The sequence below is a fragment of the Leucopleurus acutus genome (genome assembly GCF_964270905.1).
Source record: "Leucopleurus acutus genome assembly, chromosome: 8".
Classification (NCBI taxonomy): Eukaryota; Metazoa; Chordata; class Mammalia; order Artiodactyla; family Delphinidae; genus Leucopleurus; species Leucopleurus acutus.
The window spans coordinates 15500028-15518150 of record NC_139151.1 but is presented as its reverse complement, the minus strand read 5'-3'; the positions used below and the strand labels follow the sequence as shown (position 1 = coordinate 15518150).

The window sequence follows — 18123 nt, the reverse complement described above, 5'->3', positions numbered from 1 at the left end:
TTGCTGCTGTCTTGGGTTCCCAGGCCAGTCCCGCCTCCTTCCCTGGCTGCTCCAGGACCCAGATGAGTAAACTGGACACTAGGTAGTGCCATGATCCCACCATCCCATCCAGCCTCTCGCAGAGGCCTCTGCAGGGAAGGGAGAGAGAGGGAAGAGGGGCTCCTTCCAGGGCGCAGAAACTGCCGGAGGGGAGCAGCGTGCTGGGCTGCCAGGGGGCCCCAGGCAACAGGAAGTCAGGCGCTGGCGGCAGGGCCGGCCTGACACCATCCTGGGTTGAAGCTGTCCTGGGTGAGTGCCTGCCAGAGCGGACAGGGGGCTGGAGGAAACGGTTAACAAGGGGCCCACCCTCACCGTCCACTTTCTGGCCCCTGGCCCTGGGGTTAACCAAGTCAGCACCCAAATAAGTGGATGAGGTTAGGTCCAGCTGAGGCCCCCTGGCCCCACGAGTGGAAAAGGGGTGGCCGGAGCTTAGCACCAGGGTCAGGAAGGGGATAGGAAGAGAGCGTGTGCTGAGGCCCCCGCCCGGACCCCTAGACCCACCCACCCTGGCACGTTGGTGCACCTGGGGAAATGGCAGAGCACATAATATGGCCACAAACAGCTACAACGCTGGCAGCCCAGGGCATGGCTGCAGCGTCTCCCACTGGAGAGCTCCAACAGCCCCACCCAGGGCCTGGGCTGATGATCAGGCAGCTCCAACAGACCCAGCGGCTTTGAACCTGTGACCTTCGCCTTCCCATCTTTCTCTTTGCCTGGCATTTGGAAGGTAGGCTAAGCCCTCTGTCTCTGGGGTCCTTGGCATTGCTAGGAAAGTCCCAGAGGGGATGGTACTGAACTTCTTGCTTAAGTAGGCATGGGCACCTGAGCGAATAATTGAAAAACAAGGGACCGGGCTGTATGGACTCCGACCTGGAGGAGCGGATGGTGGCAGTTACAGGAGAGAAGGAGGGAGGGAGGCAGGCCAGGGAAGGAGCCGTCTCTGAGGCTGGTTTTATTATCAGCACGGGGTGGGAGGAGGCGATGCCCACCCAGGGGTCATGCGGAGCCCGGGGCTTCCTTCAGCCCGAGGGCCTGGCAGTCCCGGGTACAAAGACCTATAGCTCAGGGAGCGCTTCCCAAGCGGCCCCGGTGCAATGGTGGACACGACTGGCTCTGCAAAGACAAAGACAGGATTGGGGCTGTGAGGGGGCAGAGGTCGGGACTCTCATTTCGTTCCTTATTCATCTTACCTCTCCCTGGCATGTCTCAGCAGCCTCCCTTGGCTACACGGGCCACGCCAGGCACTTGGCCATCGTTTAAAAACATATGAGGGTGACAGACACCTGGCTGATGGATGAAAGACCCTGACGTCCTTCCCAGCTCATCCTCACCTCTTCCTTATTAACCACAGCCATCCCCGGCCACCCCCTTGCCCGCCCCTCACAAACCTACCTCTCATTACAGCTCATCTTCGTGAACTTGCCTGGGATGGAGGAAAGCAGACAGGTAAGTTGGGGGGGTGGTGAGTTCAGGGGTCCCTGAAGTTGTAGACCCTCCTCACAGGCCTCAGTGACCAAACTCCTCGACCTGCTCCTCCCGCCCCCGCCCCCGCCCCGCCCACCCCATCAGTCACCCAGGCAGGCACGCACCGGTGCTTCTTCCTGCCCCCGCAGCGGAATCGTCTGCCTTAAAGAGAGACAGGAGGTTAGTTTTCCAAGGAGACCCTCTCTGCCCTGGAGGACTCGGCTCTGTATTCTCCCCTCCCTCCCACCTGCCTGTACCGCTTGGTGTCTGCCTTGGAGGCCACAGTTGACTGTCTCTCTCTATATATAGGGCTGCACCATAAGCAATCAGAAGCCCAAGTCAGTCGATTGGTCAGTCAACAAACACTCGCTGCAGTGGCTCCATGGGGGGCTGTGAGCGCCCTGAGCGTGGGGCTGAGCCTGGGCCATTGTGGCGCCCGCTGCGTGGTGCTGGGCCTGCAGACACTGCTCAGTGAAAGCTCTTGGAGAAGAATGGCAGGAAGTCCAGAGCCAAGACCCCTGCTGCTGCCCATCTGCCTTCCACCTCCTACGTGCTCAACACCGCCATCAGGGAGCCTCCAGGGGAATCGGGGAGACTGGCCACATCTGCAAAGCGCAGCCGTCAGGAGGGGGGGCGCCACCCATGGATGTGTTAGGATCCCAGGACACAGAGGTGTATCTGCTACATTCTCTCTCTTCTTTTCATTGGTGTGTTTCTGTGTATGTTTCTTCTGGTTGCACCTGAACAAGGCTCCTGCTGTGTGCCTGCCGGGGCTGGGGCTGGAGCCAGGACCCTTTTCTCCCCTAGGACGCCCCATGCCTACGCCGGATCGTTCTGAGTGCTTCCTTGGCTGCCAGCCCCAACCTTCTGAGGCAAGTGGGATCATCCTCATTTAACAGATGAGCAAACTGAGGCCCAGAGAGTAGGGGTGCCGAAGGCCTCTGGCTGCCAGGCACGGTTGCCTCCCGGCAGCAGGCAGGGGGTTGCAGCTGAAACTGCTCCGCTTCCGATTCAGCTACGGAACCTCAGGCAGGTTGCTGCCCCTATCAGGGTGGGTCTGGTTTTTCATCTGCAAAATGGTGACATTGGTGGCCATCCCTCAGTGTTGCCAAGAGGATTAAACGGGCCGAGATGTAGCTCAAGCCAAGGAAGCGTCCAGAGCTGGGGGAGGGGGTGTCCAGTGGAGGCCGGTTCCCTCCCTTCGCCTGGCTCCACGTGCCCTGGAGCTTCCCTGGGCCGCTGGAAGCCAGCTCTCCCATCTCCACAGCCTTCCCCCCAGCATCCACTGGAGGGCTCCCTGGAGGAAGAAGGAACCTCCTGGGTGGTCTGAGGACCAAGCAATGGGGCATCCAAGACTCCTCTTTCCATCAAGGTGGCCATCCGTTTCCACATCCTGCGTGGGGGAGGGGAGGGGATCCGAGAAACTCACTTCCCCCTTCCTGGATCTGGGAAGGGGGCGAGAGGGCTCTTCCCCGCCACCCCGCACCTGGGAAGCCAGTGCGCTCAGTGATGTGTCCCCATCAGCGCCCCACTTCCCACACGAAGGCCCCACTTACTGAGGATGATGATAAGCCCCACGATGAAGGCCAGGGCAGCGAAGATCAGGCCCCCGTTGCGGACAGTCTCATAGTCTGAGGGAGGAGAGGGCAAGGAAGTGGGATGAGTGATCCCAGACCCCTCCCTGCAGCCAACCTGGCAGCAGCCCTACAGTAACTGGCGAAGGTGGGGGACACATAACACAGAGCCAGGAACCGGGGTTACATGGGTGGGGGGGGCTCAGGAAGGGTGCGGAGGAGGGGCCCACCAGGCTCACCATAGGAGAATGGGTCCACGTCCTCCTTGGGGCTGCCACCTGAGGAGAGAGCCAGAAGTGGGTGAAGGGCGAGTCACCGACGGCGGTGTGTTTCAGCCACAGAAACTGTGGAATTCCCATCCTTCCCATCACAGCACTCCTAGGGGTCCAAGGGGGCCAGGCGAGGCTGGTGGAGAGACATCCATGAGTGGGGGCTGGTGAGTCCCCACTGCCCTAGGCAGCTCCCCACCATCGGCTTGGGACCAGATACTGTGCCTCCAAAGCAGGGACCCACGATGCCTGTGGAGGCCCCTGGCACCTCTGGGAGGGGCTGGTTCCTTCCTCTCCTTGCTTCATACAAAAGTAGGAAAAGACCAACAGAGGCATCTCCCATAAGACTCACCAGCAACCTCTCTCCATAAAACTAATCAGCTACAAGGTACTTAGCAAATATCTGTGAAGTGAACGGATGAATAAATAAATAAATAGAACCTTAACGTTCACTGAACAGAAGGAGGAAACTGAGGCCCAGTTTGAAGACTTGTCTAAAGTCCCAATAAAAGTTGGAGGCAGACCTGAGTCTCGGACCCATGTTTCTAGATTCTTCTCTCCTACATTGCTATCCTCAGGGGGAAGCAAATTTATTTCAGAAGCATTAATATATTGTGCTTACCGTGTGCCAGGCTGCGGCTAACAAAGCAGTAGCTCATTTAACCACTGTAACAACCCTGTGAGGCATTAATATTCTTCCAATATAGTCCATGAGAAGACAGAGGCACAGAGGGGCAAAGCAACTCACCCACAGCCACACAGCTAGAAAAGGGTCAAGCTGGGAATGAACCCAGGCAATTGGTTGTTAAGAATCTAGGTGCTTAACCCCTTTGCTGGGCTGCCTGTCACATGGTCAGGAGGAAGGAGACATTTCAAGGCCAAGTGGTTCGGTCCAGTCTCCAGCCCCGAGCAGATATCATGGCTCTGCTTCCGGCCCTGTAAACTGAACACGCTCACTGTTGGGCAGCTGGAGGGCACCTGGCCAGAGCTTTTCTGCCACGGCTAGGGTGGCCCCTTTTCTCTGCCCTACTTGAGCCCCTTCTTGGCACTAGGGCAGCAGTGCCCAAGGTCAAAGGAACGCACCAGTCGGCACCTCCCAGGCTGTGCTGAACTGTGCCTGGGCCGTGGGGCCTGGTTAGCCCAGCTGTCCTGGCGGTACACCCGCCCTAGGGCAGGAGGGAACAGGCTAGAAGGGGTCTGCTCCTGGGCCTGTAGGGCCTGAGGCCGAGGGAGCCTATGGGGGGCCCAGGCACCCGTCACCATGCAGAAGACCTCCGAAGTTGTCTCCCCAGATTCGGTCCAGCTCTTGTTCAAGGTCACATGGGGCATTAGTGTCAGAGCCATGAGCAAACTCACAGCTCCCCTCACCATACCAGGAACCCGTCTCCTCCCTGACCACCATGTCTTGAGCCACTGGATGAGCCAGCCCTCACCCAAAGCCCTCATCTTTTCTAGATCTGGTTCTAAGACCACCACAGAAAACAGAAGGCCTACTGGATTCCAGGCCTGATCACCCTCGTTCGCAGGATGACTTCTGGGCGCGTGTCCTGAACTTGGGGGCTCTCACCCCAAAGCCAGCCTGAAAAGGCTGAGCAGAGGGGCCCACTCCTGCCCCAGCCAGCCTGACCCCCATCTGCCTGCTGCTCTGAGCTTAGATAGTCCCAAAGATACATGGAACCAGGACGGATGCATGCCAGAAAGTCAAGATAGAAGCTCACCACTCCCCACCCCCCAGCAGCTCCTACTGGGCGCCCAAGGTTCCGCCATTCAAGCTAGATTTCTTTGGAGTTAAGGCAGGATCCTCTTTTAAAAGCATATTTTCTTAGCGGGAAGGCTGGCACGGGATGTGGCAGAGGTGGTGGGTACTCTTGGAAGGCAGGGGTGCCAGGAGACGGAAGAGTGGGGTCCTGCTCACCCTCCAAAGATGGTCCGAGGCACCTAATGTTTCACACGCACACACACACTCACCATCATCTGTTGACAATCCTGCCATGTCCCCCCGCAGACGGGCACGTCCCACTGCCCTCTTCCCGCGGCCTCTGCTTCGGGGAGAGTGCCTGGCTGTGGGGTGGCCAGGGATGGGGGGGGACATTAAACATTAACAGTGCCAGGTAATATTTACCCTGGTCACAAGAAAGGCCCTGGTGTGGGTAGCGGGGCTCCTGCTGAGGCATGAGGAGGTACAGGGGCAGCAGGGGCAGGGAGGAGTTGGCCGGCTTTCCAAACCCTCCCCAAGGAAATTTCCAGAGAGAAGTGCTGGGGACAGATCAGCCGTGGTGTCCTTCCCCCAGCCCGAGAGGTCACGGCTGCGGCTGTGACAATGGGGAAGTGGGAGTTTCGAAATATATTCCGTGTATACTACAGCCTGGGGGGCAAGGTCGGGGGTCCCATGGAGACCCCTGACCCTAGCAGCTGCCCACCTCACCCACCGCTATGGAGATCGCTGTTTCGGCTGATGTGTCTTGTCTGGCATTCAAGGCTCCTCTGCGGTGGTCCCAGGGTACCCGGCCCCTCCCGCCTCACAGCCCACCTGAGCCCCCCATGCACGTTCACACCTCCAGGCCTTCGCTGCCTGGGAGCGCCCTTTCCTCTGTTATCTTCTTCATCCATCCAGGCTGCATCTAACAGCTCACACCTCAGTCAGTGTCATCCCTAACCAACCCCTCGTCTCCTGCAGCCTCTGGCACTCCCTTCTCCAGCCGTGAAGCACAGCTTCCGTGCCAGTTTCCCACTGTTACACGGTAGGCTCCCTCGGGAGGGACCAAGCCCTGCCACAGGGAGAGCGCCTTGTTTTCACGATTTGCAAAACACGGTCCTATTAGTTCCTTGCACTTTGTGTTATTTCCCCATTTTACAGATGAGTCATCTGAGGCACAGAGAGGGTAGGGCCCTGGCTCAAGGGCACACAGCGGTGAGAGACAAGGTGGAGACTGAGAGCCACACCCTCAGCTTTAGGAATCAGGAAATTTCCCACACTTCCAAGGCCTCCTCCCCGCCTCTACTGTGGCCCCGCTCACCTTGGGGACCGCAGCGCTGGGTAGCTCACATTCCTAGCTGAGTTCTAATCAATCGAATTGGCTTCCAGTAGAGGCTGATGCTCAGTTATAGCCAAAGGGCCAAGGTCAGCAGTCAGTGCTCATCAGGGGTGCGTTAGTCCTTCAAAAGGACTCCATCTATTAATCTTCCTGGAGCAGTGGCAGTGGGATCAAGGTTTGAGTTCACTTCCTGGCTCCTGCACTTGCTCAGTATATGGCCTCTGTCAAGTTACTTAACCTCTGTGTGCCTCAGTCTCCTCATCTGTAGAATGGGTTGTGATGAGGAGAAAGTGAGACAATGCAGTAAAGGGTGTGGCAGGGGGCCTGGTACACAGTAAGTGTCATCATTGTTACTGTCATACACCGTCAGACCCAGAAAAGCCAACCACCTTCCAGCAGAATGAACATGAGGGTGAGATGGAAAGAGGAAATGTCACGGCCTGCAGACCAGGAGCCAAGACACCCATTCAGCTCTTCTGCTTTCAGGGCCAAGTGATGAATATTCATGAAAATACAACAGAGCTAACCTTCGGTAGGGGCCGAGCGTGTGTCGAGTTCTTGCATGCATTGTCCTGCCAAATGCACGTTTGCTCCATTCCACAGATAAAGAAACTGAGCTGGTCATTGACTCCACAATGACCCTGAAGGTGGCCACGGCAGCGCCATGATCCCCACTGGGCAGCCCAGGAAGACTGAGGGCAGGGAGGTTGAGGGATTTGCCTGAAACACCCAGTCAGGGACAAAACCAGAGCTAGAAAGCCCCCATGGCTGTACTCCCAAAACTCCTGGGGCCCTCCACACAGACACTGGTACCTCCTTACTATACATTATCTTGGTATCTTAGTACATTTTGTCTATCTTTGTAAGCCACTGTGGATTCTTTCTGGAGTATAAAAATAGGTAGAAAGTTGATAGATAGATAGGTGAATGACTATAATAGATGATAGATAGATGATGATGAAGATGATAGATGGATAGATAGGTAGATAGATAGGAGATGATAGAAGACAAGAGAAATAAATCAGTAGCTGCGTTTTTAACTCTATATGCGAGGTACTGTTCTAAACACTTTACAAAAATTAACTCATTTAATCATCACAGCAACTCTATGAGGCAAGGAAGGCATTACTATCATCCCCATTTTATAGATGAAGAAACTGAGGTACAGAGAAGTAAAATAACTTGCCAGAGGTCAGGCAGCTACGAAGTGGGGGAACCAAGCTCTGAACCCAGCAGTCTGGCTTCAGAGTTCCTGCAGGTGGACAGACAGATGGACACACAGACAGAAAGGGGGCTGTTGCACAAGTTGCCTTCCCAGCTCTTGCAGCTCAGAGATGCTGGGAGCAGAGATGACGGCACGCCCAGGACCCATACCGAGATGCCCTTGTCTAGAAATCCCGCCTCTCCTTGTTTCTGCTTTTCCTGTACTCCTGGGGAGCTGGGGGTGCACTTGAAAAGTGATGGGGTGGACACCTGTGTCAGAGTCTGAGAAGGTGGGGGGATGGGGTTCAGGGGACTCACCCAGGTACCACCTGTCCATGGCAGGAGCTGCTGGCTGTGTCCTCAGTGGAAGAGAAAGTTATGAGGTGCTAGTGACCCAGGGCCTGGATGGGAAGAGTGGCCCTCCCTCCATCCACACCCCAGCCGAGCCCACGGGCAGGAAGAGACAAAGGCAGGGAGGAGGGACTGGCAAGGGAGCCCTCATCTCGTGCCGCCTGCTGCCGGGGCCAGGCTGGGCCAGGATCCACGCGAGAGTGGGGGAGATTCTCTGACCTCCAAGGTGACCTGAGGAAGGGGGAAGCTGTGAGCCACAGCAAACAGTGGGAGCGGGACGGCAGAGCACTGGGGAGAGATGCCACAGCCAGCAGCCTCCGTGCAGCCCAAGGTGCCTGCAAAGGTCACCAGGAGCCAGGAGGACACTGGCCGGGGCCACAGCCCGTGGAATCAGAGCCCTTGCTCTCCACCTGCCCCTGAGGCAGCTGAGGGAGACACTCAGGGGTCCCCCCCCCGGGCCTTTACTCAGCGACACCTCACTCCTCCAGCCCAGTCAGGCCTTGGCCCTGATGATCCTGCCTTGAGGGCTTGTTCTCCAGCTAGGAATCCCCTGAGACTGGGCAGAACTGCAGCAGGTCCTTGGAAGCTGCCCTGGGTGAGGAGGGAATGTGTCCAGGCCATGGCCCAGGGCACCAGCTGCAGCCTCCTGTGTCACCCCGGGACCTGGGCAGAGATGGGGAGCCGCTGGGGCTGGGAGAGGGAGCCAGTGTGTGACCCACCCTTCCTCAGCTGGGAACCCCCACTTAGCCTCCAGTGACTTACCTGAGGCTATGATGTCAGATCCGCCCAGCGGCCCAGCAGGAGATACCAGCAGCTCAGTGAGGCCTCTGAGGGCTGCTGGTTGGTGCCGCAGCACGGGGAGGACGGAAGACAGCACTTCCAGTGGGAAGGCAGGTATGCAGGGCCGGCTTCCCAGCTGGAGCCAGGAGCCAACCGTGGGAGCAGGAGGGCAGAGCAGCCCCTACCCTGGCTCAGACAAGACCCTGTTCCCTGGCCGCTGAGGCCTCTGACCAAGGGGGAAGCGGGGCGGCGGGGGGATGAACTGGGAGATTGGGATTGACACATATACACTATTAATACTATGTATAAAGCAGACAGCCAATGAGAACCTACTGTATAGCACAGGGAACTCTGCTCAGTGCTCCGTGGTGACCTAAATGGGAAGGAAATCCAAAAAGGAGGGGATATAGGTATACGTATAGCTGATTCACTTTGCTGTCCAGGAGAAACTAACACAATATTGTAAAGCAACTATACTCCAATAAAAAAAATAAAATATAAGTGGCCACAGAGAAAGAAAAAAAAATAAGCAGTCTGTGTGGCTCACTCGGGACCGCAGGAGCGTCCTCAGGTCCCTTCCTTGTGGGTCACCCTGCTTGGCCATCCCAACACAGACACTGAAAAGCGGAGTCTGGGAGGTGCTGGTCTGGCCCCAGACACTGACCCTTGGCTCTGGTCAGATGACACCCGCCACTCTGTCCCTCCTTAGCAAAGCTTCCTGCCCTGAGAGGGTGACTCATGGCACCCCCTCAGAGCTGCCCGGGGTTGGAAAACACTCTGGAAATAGAGACAGGCAGGCCTGGAGGGGGTTGTCTGACTGGGCTGAGATCTGTCCTGGGGGGCCACCCCCCCCAGCAGGCAGCCCTGCCTCCAGGCTCCTCGTCCCTTCCCCACGAGGCAGGGGCCCACCTGCCCAGGGACCCAGCTTCTCACAAGACCAGGCCTAGTCACATGTTCCCAAGTGGAAACCTGCGTGCTCATGGCCCAGAACACCAAGCAGACATTCCCCAGGTTGGGCACTTGGAGAAGTTCCTAAATCTTGGGGCTAGATGGACCTTTAGTCCCAGTCTAGTTACCCGTCCAAAAATGTCAGCGGTCCCAAGAGTGGAGACCTCAGCCAGAAATACCCCCATCACACACACACACACACACACACACACACACACACTCCCAGACACGAACGCTGTGAAGAAAGACATCTCCATCCCAAATGGAGACCCTGCATCATAGACTAACCAGAAAGGGCCTCCAAGGTCATCCCACCCAACGCCCTCACTTCACTAAGGGTTCCCTCTCCTGCTTACAGTCTGAGGGCTCAGAGCGTTAGCCAAAGCCCTTTCTGTGTCCTAGAAGCCCGTCTTTATCCGGCTTCTAGATACAGGGCTGACCTCTCTGACCTTGTCTCCAATGACTTCCCTGCCCCTTCTCTCCACTCCAGCCATACTGGTCCCCTTTACGGTCCTCTAATCCTCCAGACACGCTCCTGCCTCAGGACCTTCACACGGCTATTTCCTCTTCCTGAAGACTCTTCCTCCAGAGGACTTCCTGGCTGAATTTGCTCAGGTCATTCTTCAAAGACTGACTCCAAAGACCCTTCCTTGCCTCCCTGCCTAGTATTTACACACCCACTCTGCAACAGTTCAAATTCGGGTTCTTTTTTTGTAGCACTTACTATATCTGATTAAGGACATATTTTCCTTATCTTGTTTCTCATTTCTCTCCTAACTAAAACTTAAGCTCCAGGAGAGCAAGGAGTTTTGTTGGTTCTGTTCATTCCTAGATCCCCAGTGCCTAGAACAGGGCCTGGCACTTAGCGCATCCCTAGTTTTGTTAAATGAATGGATTAGTTCCAGAGGTGAAATAATTTTGCCAGCTGCACAGGCAGACCCACAACTTGCCTAACGCAGCCTCTTCCCATGAAATCACCTGTAATAAGTAGCAAGAACTAGTTTGTGCCCACGGAGAGACAGCACACCCCACCCCCAGCAGACAGCTTCCCCAGAGTCCTTCCTGGGGAGTTCCCCGGCCCCAGCCCCCTGCTTCCCTCCAGCGCTTCACCTGGAGCCCTGCAGCAATTTTCATAAAAGTGTTCGTTTGTCCGTTCAGGGGAAGCCAGATGTTAAGAGTCACAGAAGTCCTGCCCCTCTCACCTCACCCACAACCAAGTCCTTCCTTGTCCTGACTGAGGTCATCAGCCTGGCTGACACTGGGGACAGGGACCCCCCCCCCACGCCAGAGACCCTACAGCCTTCCAGGGAGGCCCTGGCTCCTTCAACCTGGATCATGGCCACGATCCCCCGGAGAGAAGCCCAGGGAAGCCTCCCCCCACGCATCTCTGCGAGCAGCACAGGGGTCCCTTGCAGATAGATGCACCCACGCTTAAATCCTGTTGCATCCCGACTCCTTACTACGGATTGCGTGATGCTGGGGAAGGTTACCTCTCCGAGTCCTCTTCTCCCATCTGTAAAATGGGATGATAGCACCTACCTTGCAGGGCTGTCGCAGGAATAGATGTGATGTAGGTAGAAGGCCTGGCAAGAGGGTCCTGATAAGTGCCAGCTTCACTACCCTCACCCTGAGCTGACCCTCCAGTTCCTTGTGGACACTTGCGGTAACCCCCTCCCTGGGCTCAGTCGCCAGTGGGGTGATCTTTAAAGCAGGCTCTTGGGGCACCTTTCTGTCCCGGACCCTCAGCATGATCTCTGCCAGCCAACCACCCATCCGGCATCCCCAGCCTTCCCTTCTTCCCCCGAAACCCCATGCAAAATGGCTGTTCCCTGCTGGCATCTGGCCCTACCTCTTGTTCTTCCAGTCTTTTCTGGGATATGGGGGCAACTGGGGTGGGAGCACCACTCTTCCATCCTGGAAAGACCACAAGGCAAAGACCCCCAAGCCCTCCTCCTTTGTCTGTTGTTCCAGGCTAGAGCCAAAGAGGGGCACACTCTGCTGTTTTCCCCAAGACCCAGAAATCAAGGAGCAATTTGGGAGGTACGGAGAGGCAGTCCCAACTCCCAGATCCCTCCTTCAGTGCTGCCTGTCCAGAGGGACAATGTCCTCAGTAGCCGTGCCGCAGCCTCTCCCGTCTTCCCCCGGCAGGCCTCCTTTGTCTCCGGATTCCTCAGCAACCGTCTGGGGTGGTCATGGTTGGGCTCGGGGGGCAGGGAGTTAACAGACTGGGACATCGGCTGAGCTTTGTCTCCCTGGTGCTCAAGAACCAGCAGTGAGGCGAGGGCCCTCATCCCCAGTCTCCTCGAGACAGGATCCTCCAGATTCACCTGCCCTGGGTGTGGGGGCTGCAAGGCAGAGGGCACAGCCTTGGACTCCAGGCCCCCAGCCAATCCTCCTGGTGCTGGCTCACAGCTGGAGAGAAGCCAGAAGCCCCTAGAAAGCCCCGATTCCCGGCCCAGGTCTGTCTTCAGCTCCATGGCATGTGTGGTCACTCGGCAGGGAAGGTGGTGACTCTCAGGCCCCATCTGTGTTGCCCAGGTGTCCCGAACCCCAAGGAACGCTGGCTCCTGTCTCCTGCTGTGGCTGTGAATGCCAGGGTCCCTGGGGTCTTATAAGGCAGGGCTGGGAGGGGGTGGGCCCTGGAGGGTCCATTCCTTAATTGTTGGCTTCAAGATGGCGCAAGCCATGGGGCACACAGGTCCTGGGAGCTGCCAAAGGGCAATGTACTCAGAGTCAAGGTCGCCCAGGTCTTTCTGCTCCCTGAGCAGGCAGGAGATGGGGACGTCCCCTTCTGCGTCTACAGCTGGTGACAAGGGCAAAGCCGTTTGACCCACCTCTCCCACAGTGAATACCCTGGAGAGAAATGCATTCTTGACTTTTCTAAGTCACGTCTGGGTTTGAACTAGAACGGAGGCTGTTTCTCTCCAGCTGCAGCCCTTCTCCTTCCAGTAACCACATCCCTCCCTACCTTTGAAAGGCAGGTCCCAACTCACTACCTCCAGGAAGACCTCCAGGATCAAGCCTGCCCCTTGCCGCTCCCACCCTTCCTCCATGACCTTCTGGATGCCACTGACATGGCCCAAACGGATCACACCTGGCTTTGTAATCATCTTCGGCATTTATTTCACACAACTACCAAGTCTATTCTGGCTTTTTCGAGGACACAGGTCATGGGGTCTGTTAAATGTCTGTCTTCACTGAGTCTGGTGCCCATCCCGGATCACTTGGTAACAATTCCATCCATTTTATGGTTCTTGATTGTTCCAAAGAACTCTTGCCTGTTTGATCTGCTTCGTTCCGTCCAACGACTTAGTCAAGCAAGTTTTGAGATACCCATCCTGCAGAAGAGGAATCTCCCATGGTATGTGGACAAGTCAAAACTTGAACCCCAGTCTAAAAGACAGAAGGGGAACCCTGCTATCAAAGAAAGAGCACATAAGGAACTGGCTGGTAATGTAAATATTAATAACGTGGACAAAAAAATGTTGCCTCCATATTTTAGTAAACAATGAATGTTGCCCACCATCAAACCATCGGCCACTGCTGGTGACAGTACACCCTGAGGGGGATATAGGGTGAAGAAAAACAGGATACTGGCCCTAGGCAGTTAAGATAAATATCAAAGGAATGATTTCAATGAGCCCAGATTCATGCATCTTCCCATACATAGAAAGGCGCTAAAATCCTTAACTTGGGATGCCTGGTTTTTGTGATTAGCAGTAATCTTTTCATGTTTAGCTGTCCATGGTTTTTGTTTGTTTGTTTGTTTGTTTTTCAGTAAAGACTCCTATATATCCTGGCTTCTCCCTTACCTCTTTGGAACAGCTCCGCAGAGCTATCTGAGAGGCTGTCTCCCACACCATAGTCCTCAGTAATACCCCCGAATAACACATAATTCTCAACTTTTAGGTTGTGTGTTATTGTCGACAATAACATAATATCTACACGTAAAATTTTCAGTATTTTTATGTCCATCGTGTCACTCTGACCCTGTGAGGTAACAGGAAAGATACTGATAGGCCCACTGGACAGTTGAGGAAACCAAGGCTCCCAGGTGTACACAGGAGCCCAGCTTACCCCATGGCTAGGAAGGACTTCATTTTGCAGAGAAGGAAACTGACAAAGATGCTGGGGTCCGCCCCGGATCACACAGCTAGAGGGAACACAAGGAAATGTCCTGAGCCTCTTTCTGTTCCACCAGGCCACCCCCAAGCCTGGCTGGGAGGCAGGAACCCACTCCTCTGGATGATACAGGGGGCCCACCCCCTGGCAGCCCCTAACACCCCAAGTCCTTCAGGATACCCGATCACGCCATCACCTGCCCTGCGATCCCCGCCTTGGAAAGTGCCCCACTATTGTGCAACCAGGCACGGGGCTGGGGCTGGGGCTGGCTCCGTAACGTCAGCAGCCGGTTGGCTTGAGCTGGCTGATCCTGGCCCCCTGGAGTTCAGCTGTGACAGCCATGAATCACACTAATGGCGAGAGGTGGCCGCTCCCCCCTCTGTGGCCTAGAGATAGGTATTCCCAAGGCTCCTCCCCCGGCTCAGGCAAACACACCTGACCTACCCCCCACCATCGGTCTCACTCTCTCTGGGCCCAGGGTGAGGCAGAACTACCAGGGACAAGGTTGGGGGAACCAGACAGAGCTGGACCACTCTCCCACCCTGGCTCTGCCAGCCCATGATCCTGCGGAGGGCAGCACCCTCCTCCCCACAAGCAGAGAAGGAGCCCGCTGACCTTGAGGTGTGCTTCAGCCTGGCATCCCCCTCACCCACCCCTCTCTCCCTGCTGCTTGCACTGTGCCTCTGACTCTCTTCCAAGAACAATTTGGCAAGTTCCTATCCACAACCTGCAAAAAAAAAAGGGATGGGGAGGGCCACAGCCCAGGGGGACCCGGAAGGCAGACTGACCTTTTTTTATGTGGTACTAAGTAGCACCAACAGCTCATGCAAATAGACTTGAAAATCTTTGGAGTGAAATTCATGGGGAGGTGGGGAGCAGTGGGTACAGCCGGGAGGTGACACGTGCAGGACACCTGAGATCTCCGAGACCCTTCTGGGAACCGGCACAGCACGACAGCTTTCCTGTTCCACTGAGTTACATCTGCTATATTAGCCAAATCACAATATAAGTTGCGTGCCTGGAGGCTGAGTGGACAGACGCGGTCCTGCCTGCACGGGATTCTGGCCCAGAAGGAAGACACACGTTAAGCAGTGACCCATGCCTGGATTCCGGATTCTTCTGCCCTGGCCCTGCAGCGCTAGACCAAAGAGGAAGAAGCAGCTCATCCATTGGTTGGGAGGCGAGGGGGTCGTCCGTTCAGGCCCGGACACTTAGGTCATTCTGGGTAGGTTCTCAGAGTCCATCTTGCCTAGGGGATCCTATCTGCCGGTTATTTTCCCTCACCTTGAACACTTCCGGTGACTGGGAGCTCACTCCCGTTTGGGATCACCGTAGCCTGGGGACTAGGCCCTCACTCACAATAGGCCAAGTTTCACCTCCTGCTCACGTCCAGCTGATGGGCCTGGGTCCTCTCCTCTGTGGCACAGGGTCACACTGGCTTGGAGCTGGATGGGCCTGGGCTAGACCCTGGCTTTGACACCAGCAGTGCAAACTCAGGCAGGATCCACCAAGCCTCAGTTTCCTCATCTGTAAAATAGGGATGCCATCGTACAGAGTCGTGAGTTCTGAATGAGTTGGTGCACGAAGACCTCAGCCCAGTGTTTGGCACAGTAAGTGCTTGATAAATGTTAGCTGCATCCATTCATTCGTTATTGTTATTATTTTGATCGCCAGTTTCTTTGACTGTTCTTTACGTGTCTTGTTTCCAGACCACTCACCTCTCACAGGACTCTCCTCAGAGCACAGTTCAGCTAGTTTATGCCCTGAAGGGGCCGCCAGGCTCCGGAAGCAGCCTCACCAGCCCAGACGATCCTCTTCCTCTATCTGGACATCAGCCTCCTGAAGAAGGAAGCCAGGCCACGTGTGTACTATAAAGAGCTCTGGAGACAGACAGCCTGGGCTCAACTCCTAGCTCCTCTACCTGCCAGCCGTGTGGCCCTAGACCAGTCACAAGTTTATCAGAGAGAATCTACAACGTGAACATCTAGCTCAGCGATCATGCTGGATTACCAGCAGGAAAAATAGGTTCTCAGAGTCTGCCAGAGTAGAGGTAACCATTTTCTATCTATGCTAGAGATGAGAACTACCATTTTCTATTGTTAACATAATTATTATGAGAAAAATCAGAACCTCCCCGCTGGACTTCCTTACACTTATTTCTGTAGTTTAATGTTTTCTTTTCCATAACGAATGTGGGGAGGTACCCACCAACTTTTGTGTACCTGGGGCCTCTAAGCGTCTCCATCCAGCCTTCCTCTGAACTTGCTGCAATTCCCTGACACACAGAGAGTGTTCCATGATCGGGGGGTCATTGGCTTATTCCCAAAGTTTAAGCATGACCAGAGATGTTTTAACCACCATGATCTCTGGGTCGACAATGCCGAGCTTGACCTCAACTCTAAGCCTCAGTCTTTTCAAGGACCTGGGGGACCGAGGGCCTAAGCAGTGGAGAAGGAGGACAGGCAACACGGATGTCCCAGGGGTGGCCAGGCGTGAGTGGCTGGACCCCCAAGTCCCTCAGGACCCATGCCTTGTGAGTCTGCAGCTCCAAACAACTCAAAGAATCTAGGCAGACCCTATGAAGACTTTTTTGAGAACGTAAGGTGTTGCAGGCATTCTTAGGTCAGAACAAGACATAGCCCTTGCCCTCTAGGATATGGGTCTCACCATAAAGACACATAAGACACGCAGAGGTGGGGGCCACACATGGGCATCCTCCAAGGGAATCAGCTCCCAGCTGTATTTGTTTGCCCAACAGTACTTTTTAAAAAGCTGAATTGGAATGTCTTTGGGAGGATGCTCGAGGTGACCCCAGGTCCCTATGCTCCCCATCTGTTGTGTCACTACCAGACAGACATTATCCAACGGGCCTCTACAGTTGTGATCCAAGGCATAGAGCATTAAACATGAAGATAAAGGCAGGAACCAGTGTGACTGGAGCATAGAAAGAAGGGACTCATCTACCTTAAGTCCAAGAAGGCTTCACAGAGGAGGGGGTATTTGGGTTTAGAGAAAGATGAAAGGGTAAAAGGGCTTTGATCATAACCCAAGTAACCCGCCCACACCCCTCTTTGTCAGGTCCTTAGGTAGTGGCCCCAGACTTGACCAAAGGGACAGGTGAGAACCTTTCCTTCCAGGCCAGCAAGCCCTCGGTCAAGCCATCGTGATTCCCTTCTCTCCAGGGCATGTGGGAGGCACAGGTTCAGCTATGGGGTGGAGCCTGAACCCACTGACCGGGGGCAGAAGCAGGGAGAGGAAGGGGTGAGGAGGAGGGGTGCGGGTAAAGGAGGGGAGAGGAAGGGGAGGCACGAGGAGAAACAGGGGAGGAGCTTAGTGGTCAAGCAGTGGAAACAAACACACCCCCGGAAATAAAACACCTCCCAGCTGGCCCTGCAGCTGCCACCTCCTCCCTCTGACCGAGGACACGGTCCCTTTAGCCCTTCAAGCACCACAGACCCTACAAATATTCAAGTTCTTTCACAGAAAGGAAAGCACCTCAGAGCCACTAGGAAACAAGTGGTATTTTATTCCTTTTCGTCGTTGTTGAGGAGAGATCACGACACAGAGAACAGCAGTCCTGGTCACAGCGGCACGGTTTGGTTAGTTTCCACGAGAACACGATGAGCGGGAGGGGCGGGGTCTGATTTTCCACTCTCTTCACCAGCTTCGACCTCGTGCTGTTCCCCCTGCAGCAGGGCTGTGCGGAGCCCTGCCGGGTCCCTAACCCGCAGCACAGCCGCTGCACTTGCCGTTCTGGCCGGTGACAGGCGAGCAGAGGGTGCAGGAGCCCCCGCTGCTGCCTGGCCAGTGGGATGTGGACAGAGAAGCAAAGGACCCCTGCTCTCCCAGCTGCCCCTCCCCAGAGCACCGGCCCCAGCTGAATGCACCCCTTCAGCCATCACCTGACAGAGCCTCAGTCCAGGGACAGGAGTCTGAGTCCAGACGAGCTGGGCTATAGATGGGCATCTTGGGAGCAGGAAAGGCTGGAGAAGGGGGTGGGGTTCCAGAGCCCACGGGGTTATTGCTGAGAAGATATGCAAGGGGCACGTTCCCCAGGGGCGGAGTAAGGTGGGGCAGATGGGCACCAGGGAAGGGGTGTAGCTGCCCGAGGGCAAAGCGGGCTCATCAGCTCCTTCCTGGGAACCTCCCACTGCCGAGATACCTCAGAACAGACTTGATCCAGGGACAAATATGGAAGCAAGGTTCTTATAAAAGGAGTGAAGACGGGCCATGTAGAAGGATCACGAAGGTGATGTAAACCTTCCCAAGTCCCAAGCCAATCGGAGACTCCGCCCGTGCCCAACCCCTCCATCCACCCGTAAATCAAGAGAAGGAACT

The 18123-nt window shown here is 55.7% G+C and overlaps 1 protein-coding gene across 1 annotated transcript; it reads right to left on the bottom strand.

Annotated features, from left to right (window-relative positions):
* Positions 1–233: 233 nt before the first annotated feature.
* FXYD2 (FXYD domain containing ion transport regulator 2) lies at positions 234–7921 on the bottom strand (the record flags this gene model as incomplete). The annotated part of the gene is made up of 5 exons (XM_082844093.1): positions 234–296; positions 1601–1661; positions 3056–3134; positions 3317–3355; positions 7903–7921. The coding sequence occupies 5 exons, from the start codon at positions 7919–7921 to the stop codon at positions 234–236; spliced, it is 261 nt and encodes an 86-aa protein (XP_082700219.1).
* Positions 7922–18123: the final 10202 nt, after the last annotated feature.